This window comes from Corythoichthys intestinalis, chromosome 1, assembly GCF_030265065.1.
Source record: "Corythoichthys intestinalis isolate RoL2023-P3 chromosome 1, ASM3026506v1, whole genome shotgun sequence".
Lineage (NCBI taxonomy): Eukaryota > Metazoa > Chordata > Actinopteri > Syngnathiformes > Syngnathidae > Corythoichthys > Corythoichthys intestinalis.
Genome location: NC_080395.1, coordinates 56,744,230 through 56,763,323, shown reverse-complemented (window position 1 = coordinate 56,763,323; position 19,094 = coordinate 56,744,230). Strand labels below are relative to the sequence as shown.

The 19,094-nt window shown below is 39.2% G+C and overlaps 1 protein-coding gene across 3 annotated transcripts in view; it reads left to right on the top strand.

The window, feature by feature from the left end:
- Positions 1-19,094, top strand: part of lrp4 (low density lipoprotein receptor-related protein 4) — a 160,566-nt gene that overhangs the window by 128,359 nt on the left and 13,113 nt on the right. For all 3 annotated transcript variants that reach the window (XM_057832435.1, XM_057832430.1, XM_057832440.1), the window contains exons 10-26: positions 818-952; positions 2,427-2,552; positions 2,925-3,155; positions 3,376-3,532; positions 4,157-4,374; positions 9,188-9,364; positions 10,579-10,704; positions 13,090-13,298; positions 13,549-13,630; positions 13,768-13,873; positions 13,969-14,170; positions 14,306-14,495; positions 15,248-15,379; positions 15,540-15,680; positions 15,780-15,866; positions 18,059-18,230; positions 18,432-18,594. In XM_057832435.1, coding sequence (XP_057688418.1) covers positions 818-952; positions 2,427-2,552; positions 2,925-3,155; positions 3,376-3,532; positions 4,157-4,374; positions 9,188-9,364; positions 10,579-10,704; positions 13,090-13,298; positions 13,549-13,630; positions 13,768-13,873; positions 13,969-14,170; positions 14,306-14,495; positions 15,248-15,379; positions 15,540-15,680; positions 15,780-15,866; positions 18,059-18,230; positions 18,432-18,594 — 2,654 coding nt within the window. The remainder of the gene's footprint in view (positions 1-817; positions 953-2,426; positions 2,553-2,924; positions 3,156-3,375; positions 3,533-4,156; positions 4,375-9,187; positions 9,365-10,578; positions 10,705-13,089; positions 13,299-13,548; positions 13,631-13,767; positions 13,874-13,968; positions 14,171-14,305; positions 14,496-15,247; positions 15,380-15,539; positions 15,681-15,779; positions 15,867-18,058; positions 18,231-18,431; positions 18,595-19,094) is intronic.

Genomic DNA, 19,094 nt, shown 5'->3' with positions numbered 1-19,094 from the left:
ATAAACAAATTATGTCACAATGAAAAAAATGACGTCTGTAAAAAAGTCACGGATATCTACCTCATAACTATCGCTTAATTGTGTTATTTTATTTATTTTTTTTTTTGCTACTTTCGTATTTTCTCCGATATGTTAGATGATAAATAATCAAACCAAACAAAGAAAAATTGGGGGGGGGGGGGGATAAAAAAAAACATTTAAAAGGGATACATGAAAAAGAAAATCTTGACCACTCGTTGATGTCTGTGATTTCTGCATCGCGACCCTTGTTATATTACCATGTTTCACCTATAAAATCCCCCCAAAATCCAGCTGTGGTCATTCACATCTGTGTTTTGACACTCCATGATACATGCTACATGAAGGTTTTGGATCGAAAGAAGGCAAGTATGTGATAATATGTCGTTAAAGTCATGGCATCTTTAATTCTGCTCTCGCGTGCTCTCACCTCCGGATGGGGTTTTGCTGTTTAAAAAATGTTTTTTTTTTTTTTTAAATGCCCTCCTGTTCAAAATGTTTCTTCCCCCAGAAAACTGAGGTTTTAAGCGTTCCAATGATGTATCACACAGGCATATTGGACAATTTTGAAAGTTGGCCAAACAAAAAACAAAACAAAAAAGTTTTTATACAGAATCTTATCCAAGCTAATACCTTTAACAATTGTACAGTGTCAACGGCAGGATTATCAAATAAAAAGTACCTTCTTTAACAACTGCGGATATAAAAATGAACAGACTCATAATAAAGCCAAATGCTGGGACACTTAGCATAATGGGTGATTCTGAAATGTTTGTGCTCCTGTAATGTTTCCATCTAGGGCCACGCCCAAGCGATGGCAACTGTAACCAGAATAACGGTGGTTGTTCCCAGAAGTGTCAGATGCTTCGAGGTCTGGTCCAGTGCACCTGTCACACTGGATACCGACTGATGGATGATGGCAGATCATGCCAAGGTATTTCCGTGCATGTGTGTGTCTCTATGTACTGTATGTGTTTCCGTGCGTGGGTTTCTACATGTGACAGCTTTGGCACACCAGCGATTGGTCAGTTGTTTAATTATGTTGTGTATCATTACACATTCCTGAAACCTGAGAGATAAAGTGTTGAACAGCATGATAAATATAACTTATGACTACCTCAAAATGATAGTAGGCACAGTCAGAGTGTTTCAAAAAAAGAGAAAACATGTTTGGAAACAATATGGAAATAGAGTACTACAAATAACTGAAGAGCACCAAAGTTTTTATTTATTTATTTATTTATTTTTGTTTAAACGTTTCCTGTTGAGAACCATGGTATCAGGAGGTGCTGATTTTCATCCCAACCGCTAAACACTCAGCTGCAAACTGCTCCACTATTACCCCTTTCCTACTGGCCAAAAAACCCATGTCAACCCACTAACAATCGGCTTTAGGCGGCAGTGGGAAAGGTGCAGCGACCCACCTCGACCCGTGTCAATCAACCCGCCAAGTGACCCGCGTTAAAATCACCTCGGCTCTGATCGTCATGCAGTGTGAAACACAAAACCCCAGGTCAACAAACACAACCCTAATCTACGTGGTGACGTAGGCTCTTACGTGATGCGTCATAACAACGTGCCAGTCGCCTCCCATTTTAAACGCCCCACAACCGTAGTTACGTCGATGCTCACAACTAAGCTAGTAGAAGAAGAATGAGCCAGTAGCGCACCAAACCAAAATTCACGTCGCCTACTGTGCCTCAGCACAAGCAGAGTGTTGATCCTTTGCTGCATTTCGACCATTTTGAGGGCAGTAAAAAGCATGAAAACAGAGAGCACAAACGGAAAGGAGGCTTCCATGTTGCTCTGCATTGTTTACTTCCTGGAACTGAATGAATTCGGTCCCACATGTCGACGCACATCTTAGCGTGGTGACGTCACGTAACCTTACGCACGGCTGAGGAGGGGTGGGGGGTTAGATGGGTGAAAAAAAAAAAAAAAAGACAAAGCTTTTTTTTTGTCAGTGGGAAAGGTGCCAAATGCCAATTGCTAGTGGGTTGCATCGGCTTGGAAAAAACGGGCGTTGACCCACTAGTTTCAGTGGGAAAGGGGCATAAGAGTTGAAGCTCACAGAACCAAATCATATGCAAAAACCAGAGATGCAGCACTGAGGCCAGCAAACTGCAGCCCCTTAATGCCTTGCTTGTGCCTAGATTTTGTGTCCATAAAAGTTATGAACTAATGATGTTACCCGAGTAGCTACCTAAAGTTGTGGCTGGTGACTATGTGACTTAATCATGATGAAATGACACATTATAAGTCACTTCAAATGAAAATCCTTTTTTTCACACCTACTATGCATTCTTGAGCATGAGCTAAAAAATGGTTTCTGAACCCTTCAGAAGTTTTATTATGATGTCTCACTGTCTCATCCCCCTTTTTCATTCACCTTTTTTGCTGTGTTCCAGATGTGAACGAGTGTGCTGAAGAGGGCTACTGCAGTCAGGGCTGCACCAACGTAGAGGGCGGCTTCCAGTGCTGGTGTGTTCAAGGCTATGAACTGCGGCCAGATAAGCGCAGCTGCAAGGCACTGGGTAAAGATCCACTGTACTGTGTTTCAACTTTTAAATGATACTGCAGATCAGGCAGGCAGAAAAGCTTTGACCACATTTTTTTAAGTGGTTGCATATTGTTTATATTTTCCTCAGCAGTAACTGTATCCATTGGCTGGCTCTAAGGCCTTGGACATACACTGAGGGTCTGGATTACATTTAGATGTTGTGAGGGTTGAGTGCTGCTACATCAGCCCATCAGTCTGTTGCAGAAGCAAGTTTAACCCAAATCCTGAAGGAATGAAAAACATGAAAAAAATACTCAGTGAATCTTAACTCTTTTTTTCCCTTCCCAAATTATTTCCATTACCATCCATCTTTTTGTTCTGAGTTTTCGGTCTTTGATTTTGACAGGTCCAGAGCCGGTGCTGTTGTTTGCCAATCGAATCGATATCCGTCAAGTTCTGCCGCACCGCTCTGAGTACACGTTGCTGCTAAACAACCTTGAGAATGCCATCGCTCTCGACTTCCATCACAGCCAAGAGCTGGTTTTCTGGTCAGACGTGACACTGGACCGCATTATGAAAGCCAACCTCAATGGATCTAATGTGGAAGAGGTCGTTTCAACTGGCTTGGAGAGCCCAGGTGGGAATAGCATTATATTAATCAAAGATGTTCTTTTTTTCTTCCCTGAGTGTGTTTCTAACGTCCTCTCTTTTTTCCACTTGATAAAAGCCTACGGTTTGGCTATGGTTCTGCTCTTTTTTTGGTTCTTTCTTGAAAAACTAACTGCACTTATCTCTGTTATCTCCTTAAAATGTAATTTTCTCATTCATTCAAACAGACCATTTTTCCCCTCACTTAGGTGGGCTGGCCATTGATTGGATCCATAACAAATTGTACTGGACAGATTCTGGAACATCACGGATTGAAGTGGCTAATCTGGATGGGACTCATCGCAAGGTGCTACTGTGGCAGAACATGGAGAAGCCCCGGGCCATTGCGCTGCATCCTATAGAGGGGTAGGAGCTCAAACATTTAGATGCGAACTGATGCACAGCAGATGGTTTCAAATGTTCACACTATCCTCTCTGGATGCGTCCCAGTTGTAGTGTAGTTCCAGAGTAGGGATTAGAGTTTGGTAACACTGCATTGCCCGCAGCCAAGAGTCTGTGTGGTGCAGAGATTTGAGACAAGAACCATGGGCTGAGACTCTGGCTGTGTCACAGTGGCAAGATAGAATAGAATAGAATAGAATAGAATAGAATAGAATAGAATAGAATAGAATAGAATAGAATAGAATAGAATAGGTCTTTATTGTCATTGTACAACGGCAACAAAATGAACATTGTGAAAAATGAAATTTGACGTGGCACTCCAGTATAAACATATGTATTTAGTTAAGATAAAATAAATAAATAGGAAAGCAGGCCAGATGAAGCCATAGAAAAATATCAAGCTTGAAGACTCAAGTCAGTTGTTAGGTAGTATTTTATGGACATCTGGAAGTAATCAGTTGGGTCAATCCTGAGCACGTATTTCATTTTTTTTTCTATAGTGGCACAGAGATAGATATTTTTGCTCATCTTCAGTCCCAGAGGTTTAAACGAACCATCTAATACTGGTAACCTCAAATTTCTCCTCAGTAAGATCTACTGGACTGACTGGGGCAACACGCCTCGCATAGAGTATGCCAACATGGATGGCTCGAACCGACGGGTCATTGCAGACACTCACTTGTTCTGGCCCAACGGGCTGACAATTGACTATGCTGGGCACCGCATGTACTGGGTGGACGCTAAACACCATGTCATCGAAAGAGCCGACCTGGATGGACGGAATCGTAAAGCTGTCATCAACCAAGGTAAACATCTCTTTTAGAAGAAATATTGTTTCCATATGGTGACCAGTGGAATGATAAAATAAACTTTGATGAGCACACCTGGGCTTTTCCATTTTCATGTTCAATTTTACTTTAAATCGCTTTGCTTTAAAAGATCAGAATATTTATCCTTTTATTTGGACTCTTATACAAGCCTCACTTTTGCGCACTCCCTCTCACAAACACACACACATTTAATCGTACAACACTAGACCATGTAATCAGTCAAAATTTCCATTAAAACAATATGAATGTTTCTTACTGACATGAAAACTCATGGCAGCACAAGCTTGCTACCAACAGTTTTTTGGTAGCTATTAAATTAGGAGTCTTTGAACAGCTGCGGTAGTGGGCAGAATATTGATCCCTTGTCTCTTTTATACGTTCAGTTTTTCAGTTTTTGATAATTTAATCCTGTAACAGTATAATGCTCTGCAATAAAAGCAGGGTCATGCGTAGGGATGGGAATTGATAGGATTTTTACGATTCCGATTCCATTATCGATATTGCTTAAAGATTCGATTCTTTATCGATTCCCTTATCGATTCTAATTTGAGGAAAAAGAAGAACAAACGTTTTGATTGGCATCGAGTTTGTTTAATCAGAACTCACAACCTTACAAACTCACAACGAGATCAAAAGAGGCCCAAAGCCTCAATGTTAACTGTGGCAATAAGTGGCAAATACACAAGAATGTGTAACATTTTACTGAAACATTTATCTAATAGAAATAAAAAATATTGGTCTATATTGGCAGATAGGTTGTTGTTCTGCCTTTGGCAATATGTGTTAAAGCAGGGGTCCCCAAACTTTTTCCTGTGAGGGCCACCTAACTTTTCCCTTCTCTGATGAGGGGCCGGGGTCAGTTTGTAACAGAAAAAGTGTGACGATTGCAGAAGTGCATAAATGTAAAAAAATTATTGTTTTTCAGAAAGCCACAATCAAATAACCCTTTCTGGATTCTTCACGGAATGAAAGTAAATAAAATAAAAATAATAATATAATAATAATAATTAATAATAAAAACACTATTAATTAAATAGATAATAACTAAATAACCCTCTCTGAATTCTTCAAGGAAAAAGGCCAGGAAATAAATAACACGATTGAGAAAAAAAAAAATTCAAAATGGCCGGACCAAATGTGGAGGCGGGCCGTATTTGGGCCGCGGGCCGCAGTTTGGGCACCCGAAGAAATGCCGCATCCAAGCGAGTGAGCGAGCGAAGTGAGAGAGGGAAACACTTGTACGAGCCTACGTTCTTTGTTAATGTTAATATCTACAGAGGCAACCCCTGTATGTATCATCTTTTGTGTTGTTGTTGTTGTTGTGTTTCCACTCGCGATCGGACACTTAAATCCAGTTGTGTAGTGGTTTGAACGATGTGCTAATGCTAGCGAACGAATGCTAACCATACTGTTATTAGCAGCTAATCATCGCTGATTTACGTTGATGCAAACCTGTTTGTTATTGGGGACGAAATTGATTTGTTTCATTTCTATTCTTAGTTTCACTCTTCAAGTGATGGTTGAATACAGTCAGCAAATTATACCAACGTCTTCTACATCGTCATTTGGGAGTTTAGCTAGCTGTATAGCCAGAACTGAGCCTTAGCCTCTCTGTGAGGACAGCGCAGTCGTATTCCCTCCCGATGCAGTTATCTCCACCTTGCAATGACTGCAAGTCGCTTTGTTGTAATTTTTCTACGTGAAGTGAAGACACACTTTCGAGCGTTTGAACCTACGTGCTGTCATTGTTATGTTTATGGCTGCAATGCTCGTGCTTACCCGTCGTAACCTTTCATTTTCACACTCTTTCCTGGTGAAGTGTAGTCAAACTTTGGAGCGAGTGGTTCTTGGCGCCATGCTAGTTTGATGCGTCTGGACAACAAGACACGCAATACGCGTCTTTAGGAATCATTAAAGGGATCGTTAAGGTTTTTTCGTTGTGATGTCGAGGCCTCGAAACACTTGGAACCGGTTCCGAATTGGAATCGGATTTCGATTCCCATCCCTAGTCATGCGAGATGTTTTTCTGTGCTAGTTTAGTATAGACGAAAGTTAAATGGGAGCAAAGACACTTGAATACTGTATTTGTGTGTATGTCAACAATGACAAACACGGATATTGGTTATGATCCAATAATCATTTGAAATATTATAATTAATTTTGTCTTTTGACAGATGATGCAATTCTAATTTAAACTGTTTTATTTTTAGTAGAGAGCATTCCGCAACTGTAAAGCACATGAGCGACAATCAAGCTTGTTTAAATGTGCATGAGGGGGTTTGTGTGTGTGTGCACGCGCCATTGTCCGTGTGAGCACTCCTTAATGATGTGTGCTCTCTGGATAAAAGGCTGTAATTGGCCCTGTCCGTTCTCCAGAGCCTCTGTTTGCTCAGACAACACACAGGACAAATGGGACGTGCGTGTGTGTCTGCTCATGTCTACTGCCCAGGCTGCTGTGCCAAAGAATGTTAATGAGTATCCCCCTACACCTATAGTTGTGTTGTGTGAGTGTTTGAGCTGGATGTGGGCCAAGTTCCTGAAGCTGTACAGTGGGCGGGTGTGGCAGTTTAATCCTTTACCAGCCTACACACCTGTGGACCTTAGGGTGGGGGCAAGGACAAGTAGAGGGCTATGCGGGGTGGGAGTGTCTACTTGATCTTGGAGTACATGTGCCTGGAGATACTCTACACTTGAAATATGCCTCTTTATCATTGTTATCATTGAAGCTTCTCTTGCATGTGAAGATCTGTCCAAAGAGAAGTAGTCAAGAGCAACAGAACAGCACACCCTTGTGGAATATATGACGTTTTGTTTCAAAAATATTTATATATTTGAAAGTACTGTATACTCTATATCTACTAGTCTTAAACATGTCTCATGATTACTTTAGCCTTATGCTTTCACTCATATGTTAACTTGCCAATAAAACCCTGGGTAAAATCTGCTCAATCCAACTGCGTACATTATTAAAATGTTTCCCCTTAAATTTTAATTCTAACTTTTGATTCTCCTTAATTCAACTAAATTATTTTGTTACATATCTGATTTTTTTAAATTAATGCATACGCTTATGTAAAAAAATATCAAATTCAAACAAACGAAAAGGAGAAGAGGAAATAACCAGCAGATCTTGTGTTTTTTGGCCCCTTTCTACAGTGAACAAAGACAAAAATATTTCACTCCCAAATTTCGCTATCGTCTCTACAGTATATTTTTAAATATATCAAAAAGTTAGAAAAGTTTTTTTGTTTTTCCTCATTATTTAATGCCTTGAGTCGTATATGAGTTTTGCATGCTGATCCCACGAGTAAGATAAACAATAGATATTGTTTATTTTGCCTTGTTTTTAATGCTACGGCATTCTCTATCTTTCCTTTGGTCTTACCTACTGTACTAGTCACTTTCAGGTACGAAATTAATCAGTCATGATTCATAAAAAAATTAAATTTCTGTTTCCCTTCTACTTACTTACAAAGTAATTTTGTCATCATTGCTGTAATGATTTTCTCTGTTAATTCCATGAGTGCCATCGTTGTAGAATGATTGATACTGTCAGAGAGGTAAAGTAATAATTTAGCAATGTATTTTGTCTGTTAATGCATGGCATACTCCAGCAGTCTTTTGACTTTGGGCCAGAGGTACACCCTGGACTGGTCACCAACCAATCACAGGGCATATTGAGACAAACAACTATTCTTACTGACCGATGCATGTTTTTGGGGGATGTTTGAGGAAGTCAAAGTACCCAGAGAAAACCCACACAAGCACATGGAGAACATACTCCACAAGGGAAGATCGGAAACCGGATCCAACCCATTGTAGCCCCCCCCCCCCCCCCCCCTTAAAATGTGAGGCAGATGTGCTAACCATGCTCTCTTGATTAACGCTACATTAAATAGCTTAAGGTTCAATTTTTATGAAAAAGCACATTTATATTAGTAATGTGCTTTGCCCTACAAATAAAATATTTTATGCTATCAATCATTTAGCACCATTAGCTGCATTCAAGTACAACAATGAATGTAGGTAAGGAAAAAGAACCTCAAGACCACACACAAAAGTCAGCTAGTAATCCCTTACGCTGTGATCGAAGCAGATTTATGTCCATCTGGAAGCAATGCTGCATTGCTTATACCAGTGATCATTGGAGAGTGTGACAGATTCAGTCCTGGTGTGAGAGCAGTGAGAGGTGCCACATGTAGGTTAAAGGGGACATTACTGCGAAGGCTTGGTGCGGCGCTTGATGCGCTGTCGGATTGCAGCTGCTCGTCCATCTGTCTCGGAAAGAACAAGAATAAAGGGGGCGAGAAGTGTGTGTTGATGACATGGAAGAAGGTGACCATGACAAAACTAGTTTCCTGTATAGCTTTCTGTGATTCAGTAGAGGGAAGCGGGTATATTATTTGCTACCCTCATGTTAAGATAAGGACCCCCCCCTCCAAAAAAAAGAAAAAGTTTAACAAGGCACACACCTGCACCTGACCGGGTTGCAAAGCTTTTCATGTCCAGGAAAAAAATGTAGTACCCTTAAATGCCAAAACACCAGAATAAGCTAACTATAAAAGTCTAGGTTTTAATTCGTTGATGCTGTCTGGACCAGAAGTCCTTCATGTCTCTCTTTCCTGTTGCTCTCAACAGTTCTCTTTTAACGTGCAAAAAAGAAAAAAAAAATTAGAAAACATACATTACTGGAAGGGTATTTGTGCTGTATTAAGTAGCTGCTACTCGAGTTGCACATTATCGTTAGGGTCTCTTCTATTGTGAATATTCTATATCTTTTCCTCCTTAGGCCTGCCTCACCCATTTGCCATCACTGTGTTTGAGGACAGCCTCTATTGGACTGATTGGCACACCAAGAGCATCAACAGTGCCAATAAATTTACTGGCAAGAACCAAGAGATTATCCGTAACAAATTGCACTTCCCCATGGATATCCACACTTTGCATCCCCAGAGGCAACCTGAAGGTCAGAACACATCTCTTGAGGGTTTTTGGCTAGATTTAAGTTTCTTTAATTATAGTTAAGTCAACTCAACTCAGGTACTTCTTTTTGTTTTTGTTTTTCACTGTATCTCATCACTGCCTTTTCTTTGATAAAGAGTAATATTAGTGTTATATGGCGGAAAAGACACAGGTGACTTCAGTTCTGCTCTGAGACCCCCAATTTGGCCAAAATTGTCCTATATGCATGTGTGAGACATCATTTGAAAGCTTAAAATCTCAATTTTCTGGGGGGGGATTTGAACAGGAGAGCATTTAAAAAAATAATAATAAATAAATAAATAAATAAACAACAATACCCTAACTGGAGGTGACAGCTTGAGAGAGCATAATTAAAGACACCACAATTTTAACGAGATATTATCGCGCACTTACCTCTTTTGGATCCGAAAACTCCATGTAGCATGTATCACCGAGTGTGAAGACACAGCTGTGAATGGCCACGGTGTTTTTTGGGGGGATTTTATGGGTGAAACATAGCCATATAACAAAGGTCACGATGCAGAGATCGCAGACATCGAGGAGTGGTTGAGATTTTCTTTTTCATATATTTACCCTTTTAAATGTTTTTTTTCTCCATCTTTTTTTTCTTTGGATCGATTATTTATCATCGAAAATATTGGAGAAAATGCAACAACAACAAATACAATTAAGCGATAGTTATGAGGTAGATATATGTGACCTTTTTACAGGCACCATTTTTTTTCATTTTGATGTAATTTGTTTAAAAGTTTAAAATATGAGCGTGTATAATATCTTAGTCTTTTTTTTTTTTAACTAAATATTAGAATTAGACATCAATTAATGATTCTAAGCTAAAAATGACAGACATTTTGAATAATAAATATACTGAGCTTCTTTTTATGGCTGGGTTGAAACAAAAGCGGTCTGTAAACAGGGGGTTTCCAGGGTAAAATGGACAAATTAGAAATAGTTCGGGGGCTTAATGCACCATGAATTTGCTATGGCAGCATATAGACATATTGTTCTATCAAACACAACAGTTCTTTTGACTTAAAATACAGCAGTTTATTTTAAAGAGGGGTGTAAGAGCAGAAACTGCTTTTTCAGACCTGTCTGTGTTTTCTGCCATATACATACAATTGTTGTAAAGATTTGATTTTGTATGAAACATGCTTCTAAATGTTCTGTTTTTTTACTACATTGAATTGACTGTAGGAGGCAAGAACCGCTGTGGTGCCAACAACGGAGGTTGTAGCCACCTTTGTCTTCCTGGCAATAAAACATACACCTGTGCTTGTCCAACTGGTTTCAAGAAAGTGGACCACAGCAACTGTGCTAACAGTGAGTCCTTCATCCATGTGTTTTACTTATGACCATTGATGAGTAATAAAAAGATTGTGACTTTATCTATGTAGGCAATCAGAGGTTGCGCTAGACTTTTTCGTTGTCTGTCATTTTGACTGACAGTGTCATAAAAATCCGGTCATAATCTATTTTTACCCATTTCTTACATTTTTAAAATGATAATAATGAAATATTCAATAGTATTTAGTTTTCATTCATTTTTAATTAATATTCTGTCCGAACAAGCTTAACAAGAGGCAAACAGACAGCGGAGTGCACCAATCAGCGACGGGCTGACGTGTCGTTAGCAAAGCGACGAGGGCAGGACGAGGGACTTGCGCGCGGAAGTAAACATACGAGGAGAACGGAGTTTATTCAACATGGCTAGCGCGAGACAGACTGTTGTCAATGTCTCGTGTCGATGTGTTTTAGCTCATTTAAAACTGAATTTACCGCGGATTGGAACATATTGTCGGCTCTCCCGCCATCCGTGTTGTTGTAGAGACGACTTTCGGCGCGCAAGAGTAACGTTGCTCGTGAAGAACACGTCACGCAAATATACAAATCTAATTTGTCGATTGATTTTGTACCTACTCGAGAGGCTGTGTCCCAGACTTTTCTCTCAGTGTTTGAAAAATACAGGGAGAACAGTCTGGCCGTGCCAGGCAAACACTCAGTTGCCTTGACATTTTTCCGAGTAAGGCCAACGACGTCATGCATCAAGATAGACAATAGCTAATTAATATGCTCACTCGCCACCCTGTGGTCTGGGGTGTGAATTGCAACCTGTCAAAATGACGGATGGACTTCAGTTTTTTCCGTCACCGTTTTAAAAAACCGGTCAATGACGGAAAATATTCGGTTAACGCGACCCCAGTATGCAATATGCGTTATTCTACAGCAGTACCAAGAGCCACATTAATATGTGGTGGAGTAGTAGGCTGGAAGGTTCATAAAACAATTGGTTAGGTGTTTTATATAATAATATGACAAGACACCATTTGATCATTAACCAAAGGTGGGTAGTAATGCGTGACATGTCCTCTGTTACATTTACTTGAGTACATTTTTGAGAAAAATGTACTCCTCAGAGTAGTTTTAAAAAGCCAAACTTTTTACTTTTACTTGAGTAGATTTGTGAAGAAAAAACGCTACTCTTACTCTGCTACTTTGTGCTACACAAGAGTTGCTACATTTTCCCTCTTTATTGTACATATTAGATTTTTTTTGCCATTGACGCCAAAAGTAGCGCTACCAATTTCACCAATGAGACGTCGCAACAATAATCATATGACACCATTATACCAATCAAACGTAACGCAAGCTTGCCGTTCTATGATCATGTCAGCCTGTTCAATCACGTGGCGTCTTGAAAGCACCGTAAAAAAATGAAGTATTTGACATAGCGCGCTGCCCTCAACATGACTTGAAAGCATGGATTTTACCCTCTCTGCCAGTTTTTATTTGTCACCTATTGACCACGGAAAACCGGAGATATGATCATTTTTATTTCATTACAGTAACTACAAAAGAACTAATCACTATTCAAACTGGGAACTATTTTCTCCACCACAGGGCACTCATGCTCTTTGGACGAATAGTGCTTCTTTTTTTTTTCTCTCTAGCCAGAATTCAATGATTTTTTTTTCTTTGTATTTCTTTGGCTTAATCTGGTTATGCAATGGGTTATTGTACTGTATCATAATAACAACAGTTCATTTAGATAACTCAGAATTTACACAAAAAAAAAAAAAAAAAAACATTGTTAAAAACAGAATCAAACACAAATGTAAGTCGTTACTCACAATGTTACTCATTACTTGAGTATTCTTTTCACCTAATACTTTTTTTTTTACTTGTACCTGAGTACATTTTTGGATGGCTACTTTTACTTGAGCAATATCATTTCAAAGTAATGCTACTCTTACTTGAGTAAAAGTTTTGGCTACTCTACCTACCTCTGTCATTAACATCTATCTGGCTTGGATATAGGAAAAATAATTAAACTTTACTTGAATAATTATTTAATAAAATTCTTGTTACCATTAAAAGTCATTTTTTTTCTACATGAATGTTTAACGATATATATATTTTGTTTGCTAAAGATTCAGTTAAATGTTATTGTTGCAACTGAACTGGATTTAAATGAGTGAACGTTAGGAGGAGGAGAATAAAGCGAATTAAAAAGAAAACATTTTAATTTTTGGTACTCGTACCACACTTTAAGGACACAGTCTCGAGATGTTTTAAGTGATCTCGCGCAACAAGTGTGGTGATTTAGGAGATGTGTAAATTTGTTGTTTGTCAGTGTGTTGTGTTTTTTATTGTTGATCCAATGTTTAAAAATAGAAGACTGACAGAAGACCTTTGGTCTTTAATCAGGTCTTGACAAGTTCCTGCTTTTTGCCCGAAGGACGGACATCAGACGAATCAGTTTCGACACAGAAGATATGTCAGATGATGTCATCCCTCTGGCTGACGTGCGTAATGCTGTGGCACTGGACTGGGATGCCAGAGACAGCTACATCTACTGGACTGACGTCACCACTGACTCTATCAACAGAGCCCTATGGAATGGCAGCAAGCAGGAGGTCAGAAGACCCTCTAGAATTGAATCAATGGGATTCTGGATTTTTCATGTGGGGTTAGGTTTAAAAAAAAAAAAAAAAAAAAAAAAAGGCAGGAAGAAACTGGTGTAATAGTGCCATCTTTGGATGAAGAAGTGTCATTACACCTTGGTTGAATACCAGAAGAGGGTTGCAGCAGTCTTACTAAGATAACAGATCGGAGGGTTATAACCAGTGACCAAGCTTGACTGTTGGGTTTATTCTTGTCTTGCAGGTGGTGGTGGACACCAGCCTGGAGAGTCCAGCTGGTTTGGCTATTGACTGGGTGACTAACAAACTCTACTGGACTGATGCTGGTAACCAACCTAGTTTTCAAATACTCGATACAGTAAGATAAAATATAGCGCTTATTGGGCAATGTTATATTTCACGCTGTTAAAATGACTTTGTATGCTCTTTGATATTAAGTCATGTAATATATTTTGTTACTCAGGTACAGATCGTATTGAGGTCTCTAATGCAGATGGGAGCATGCGGACTGTCCTTATATGGGAGAACCTTGACCGACCTAGGGACATTGTTGTCGACCCTATTGGAGGGTGGGACTATTTAAAAAAAAAAAAAATGTTTATATGATGAGAGCGTTTTGTTTGAGGGAATTTCTTAAATGCTGTGCATATGTTTTTCTCCATAGCTTCATGTACTGGACTGACTGGGGTGCCAACCCAAAGATTGAACGTGCAGGGATGGACTCTTCGGGTCGCATAGTCATTATCTCTTCAAACTTGACATGGCCCAATGGACTTGCCATTGACTATGAAACTAAACGCTTGTATTGGGCAGACGCTGGCATGAAGACAATTGAATTTGGAAACTTTGATGGTTCTGACCGACAGGTAATATAGGCTTTTATGTGTTTATATTTCTATAGGGTTGTAATCTAAATATGGTCTACAGTGACGGATAGAGATTGTAACTGTGTTTGAATAACTAACTGGAAAAGCTCACTAGTCTTACCTATCCTTTTCAAGGTTTTGATTGGCAGTCAGCTTCCTCATCCCTTTGGGCTTACTGTACACGAAAACATGCTGTACTGGACAGATTGGCAGTCCAAGAGCATCCAGAGTGCTAACAAATTCACTGGCTTGGAGCGGCACACCCTTACAGAAAACCTGGAGAACCTCATGGATATTCACATGTTCCAGAGACACCGCGAAACAGGTGTGTGCGCTCGCGCTTTTCTTGACATGTTTCTCCTGATGAGTAGTATAAGAATGAGTCATTGCATTTTTGAATAATTTATAACGGGACAGGAAGTAAATATTCTTATATTTAGCCGACACATATACTGGATTACTGTAATTATGGCTGTGTCAGACACTGCTTGAAGAAACTTGTTCCATGCTGCTGTCACTCAAAGCTTGCCCATAATAGAGCTCATAATGCTTATTGGCAAACCTGCTTGAAATTTAGAGTGTGGAAAGCTTCTATTATACTGTTGCTGAATAATGAATGTGTACCTGTCAGCCTGTCAAGCAAAAAAATGTTCTTATGGTTTCTAATTTTTCTTTCTTTATTTATTTTGTATTTATGGTATTGGGACCACAGCCAGGTCTGTTCCATTGTATGTTGTCACGTTGTCATGTAACTGCGCTCTTAATTTTTTTTTAATATAAGAGGAAACATCATGTTTTATCTCTATTTGCATTGAAACACCTTTGTTTTCGTTGTTGATTTGTTTAAACTTATACAGGGATGTGCTGCTATTGCAGCTATCTGATAAACGTCCTACTGAATATTTAATGAAAGTAAATGTTGAAAATGATAAATGTAGCCTTGATCAGTGCCTAAAAAGGCACAACCTGTGTCTGATTGCTTCAAAACAGGCCACAGCACTCTCATTCGTCTCCTAGAATGACCCAGAAAGGAGCAGTTTGTCAGTTTGTTGTTGTTGTTTGTTTCTCTACCTGTAGTACACAACCCATGCGCAGTGAAAAATGGAGGCTGTAGTCACCTCTGTCTCCTGGCTCCTGCTCCCAAAGTCTACAGCTGTTCGTGTCCTACTGGGATCAACCTTCAGACAGATGGAAAGACCTGCACACCTGGTATATAATCTCTCTCTCATACACACATACATATATAAACTTATTTTTACATTAGTCTTGTACCTTGTTACTCATTGCGTGTTGATGCAGCATATTAATAACAATAGTTATTTGTTAATTTTTCCTTTTTTTCTCTTCTCGCCTTTTTTGTCTTTTTTAGGGATGAGCAGCTTCTTGATCTTTGCACGGAGAACGGACATAAGAATGGTGTCTTTGGACATCCCTTACTTTGCTGATGTGGTTCTTGCTGTGAACAGTTCCATGAAAAATACGATTGCTATTGGAGTTGACCCGCAAGATGGTTTGTGTGTCCTGTCAAAGAAGTAAAATGTCATGAGCTGAGCTTATGTTTCAAAAAGGCAAGCACTATATCTTTATCTTATTTTGTTATTGTCTGCAGGAAAGGTGTATTGGTCAGACAGTACACTTAAGAAAATCAGCAGAGCCAATATCAATGGAACAGCTGATGAAGACATCATTTCTACAGGTGAGGAGAAATTTTAGAAACCTAAAGTTAAGCAAGATAGAGCAACAGGGTTCTCAACTGTCAGGCATTGAGCTTGCTTGTCATGCATTTCAGGCTGTTCACACGCACTACACCACACCTTATATTACTCACATCTCCCAAAAATATAACTCGATTGGTCGGTCACGAAGCCTCCTGTAGTGTGACATATCTAATGACAGTCTCAAATGCTTCACAACCACATAGCATGAAGTTTGTCGAGTCAGAATTTCTGCTTCTCGTGCTGCTTAGTATGACACGCTCTACGTGTTCTTACTATTTGTTGATGAATATTGACCCTAAGTGTAACTTTGTGATCGTTGTGTGCTTTCTCTTGTTCTTCATTGGCAGCGTAGGGACACCTGCATGTTGCCTGTGAGCAACACAGTTGTGTTCCTACATCCTGCGCAGACAAAATAAACATTGAGACAGTTTATCCATCTTGTTCATGGGAAACGTGTTGATCCGAGAGCAGACGACCGTCACTATATGTTACAAAGTGCCATTGTGGCCATTGCTAACTGACAGCTGCTTGTCCCACCTCCTGACGAAATTTATGATAAATCGAGTCGTTTGAAATCGGTTGAAAATGGAGCAATCTATGGCTATTGGAAGAACACATTCAATTGTCTGCAATGTTATGTTTTTTGAATGGTCCCGATGTAAAATGGCTGAAGTGTGACGACACCAGTTCCCATTGCTCCCCTAAATTCTCTAATTGCTAACGTTGTCACAAGCCTCTCGAAGTATAAATTTTCCGCTCATTTCATTTCCACGCCGTCAAAAATACAAATACTTCACATTGTACTGATGCCCTCTGAAGTTATATAGTATGTAGTTAGTTCATTTTTCAGTGTCGCTAATCTGAGTATTGATAGTATCGAGCAAATGTTAACAGCCAAACACTACTACTACTGATTACGAGATGGGGCTAGTCAGGTGTCACTTGCTTTTTCCTCACACATGGCTCATCCACATTGATCAAGATGAGTGTTTTGAACCCTTTATTTTGTATTTTTTGTATAGTGCATGATGCGCATATTTTAATTCAATATATTTTAATGAATTAAAACTAAGTCAATTCATATATTGTATAATAAAAATCAATATCATATTTGTATTTCTAAAATAAATATATTAAAAATAATTTAAAATGTATTAATTCAAATTAAATTCTGCCCATGCTGCTGAAAACAAGCACCAGTGTGCGCCAGCATACTAACAGGCTGAAGGCTGTGCACGCATGCCCTCGAATGGCTAACTAGGAACCAACAGGCACAAAAAATTCGCAGTTAATTAATCAAATCGGGCTCCGAGGATGGAAGCAGTGTAGGAAGAGGAGCCTCAAAACTATAAGGAAAACAAGTGAATTACTTTTCTTTTTTCACACAGAAAAAAAATGTTTCCAACTAAACTAAATATTGCACTTGTTGTATGTAAATTGTTTTGTCACATTACATTTTATCCAACACAAATTCCATCCATTTATTCCACTTGCGCAAGTACCGCAGACTCTCCTGTACATCTCAGCAACTCTCCCCGGAGATCAGTGCTCATAAGGCGACCGTACGCTGCAGTGGAAGTTGGGGCTGATAAGATGGAAGCAGTGCTCCAGCCTGTTCTTTTCTTTCTCTATACGGTCTATGACCATATTTTCACCGGAGTAGTGTTTTCTAGGCCCGCTACATTTTATTTGGTAATTTTGTATCTCGTTCTGTCCTTAAATTAAATGATTATGAGTCACAAACAATAGGTCCTCACTGCCCTCCACTGGCAAATTCCCAACTTAAAGAAGGTTGCCTTGTAATGGCTAATGATTTTTTAATTAATTAATTAACCCTGATACAAAAAATCCACATTTGGCGCTGAGGATCAATATATACTGCGCCATGCTACAAAGTTGCCAAGTTTCAGGACAATTGGTTCATGAATGACAGAGGAGCAGGACTTCAAAGTTGGTGCCCAGAAATACCACAACAACTTGTGTTGTGACTTGACAGGCCTCAAGCCTATGAAAGTTCTAGAGAAAACACTTACCATGCACACGCACACATGAACACATGCATATACACAGACAGACACTTACAGTCAATAAAATTCTAAGTTACAAATATAATTTATGTTGGTAAATTGAGAACCCTGCAGCAGTGTGCCTACCTTTTTTCTTTTTCCAGGACTGATGACGACTGATGGTCTGGCAGTAGATGCAGTAGGCCGAAAGATTTACTGGACCGATACAGGGACCAACCGGATAGAAGTTGCCAATCTGGATGGCTCCATGAGGAAGGTTCTGGTGTGGCAAAACTTGGACAGCCCCCGTGCCATTGCACTTTACCATGAGATGGGGTGAGGCTACCATAGCGTGCGGCTTTTGTATCGCGAATTTGATCCCCAAAGATATCTTGTATATTAATGTGGCACAAAAGAAGTGATATGACCAGATCACCATCAACTTTATTATCAAAGTTAAAGCCTGTCAAGATACACCTTATTTTACTTTTTCCATGCCCACTTCACTTCTCAATCAGTCTGTGAATCCCTTTACAGCTATATGTACTGGTCTGACTGGGGAGAGCATGCTAAACTGGAGCGCTCATCAATGGATGGGTCAGATCGAGTGATCCTCATCAATAACAACCTTGGATGGCCCAATGGTCTTGCAATAGACATGGCCAGCTCCCAGCTATTGTGGGCTGATGCCCATACTGAAGTGAGTGTTGGTCCAACCCATTTTTTGCTGATTATTGGAGCTACTTTCCAGCATTTATTTTTCTTAAGCGAAAGATACAATTTTTAAATTATAAAAGAAGTGAGAATCTGCAATAGAGGTGCAACAATTAATTAATTAAACAATTAATTGATTTGAATTGAGTTTTAAATTATAAAAGAAGTGAGAATCTGCAATAGAGGTGCAACAATTAATTCATTCATTGATTAGCAATTTAATCAAGTAATTCATTAATGGATTAGCAAATTAATCAACAATTATTTTGTAAAGCAATTTATCGCTTAGGACCTTCTTCACCCTTAAACTTAGCTAAATTCTTGAAATTATACATATAAACTCTCAGTTGTAAATATTATCAGATTTCTTTATTATATTTTTGTTAAGTCAAAGTAGGACATGAACAAAAATCTGCTTTTACTTTGGAAAACAACAATTCACATTTTTGCCAATTTTCAGACAATTTACTGTCTAAACTACCTTCT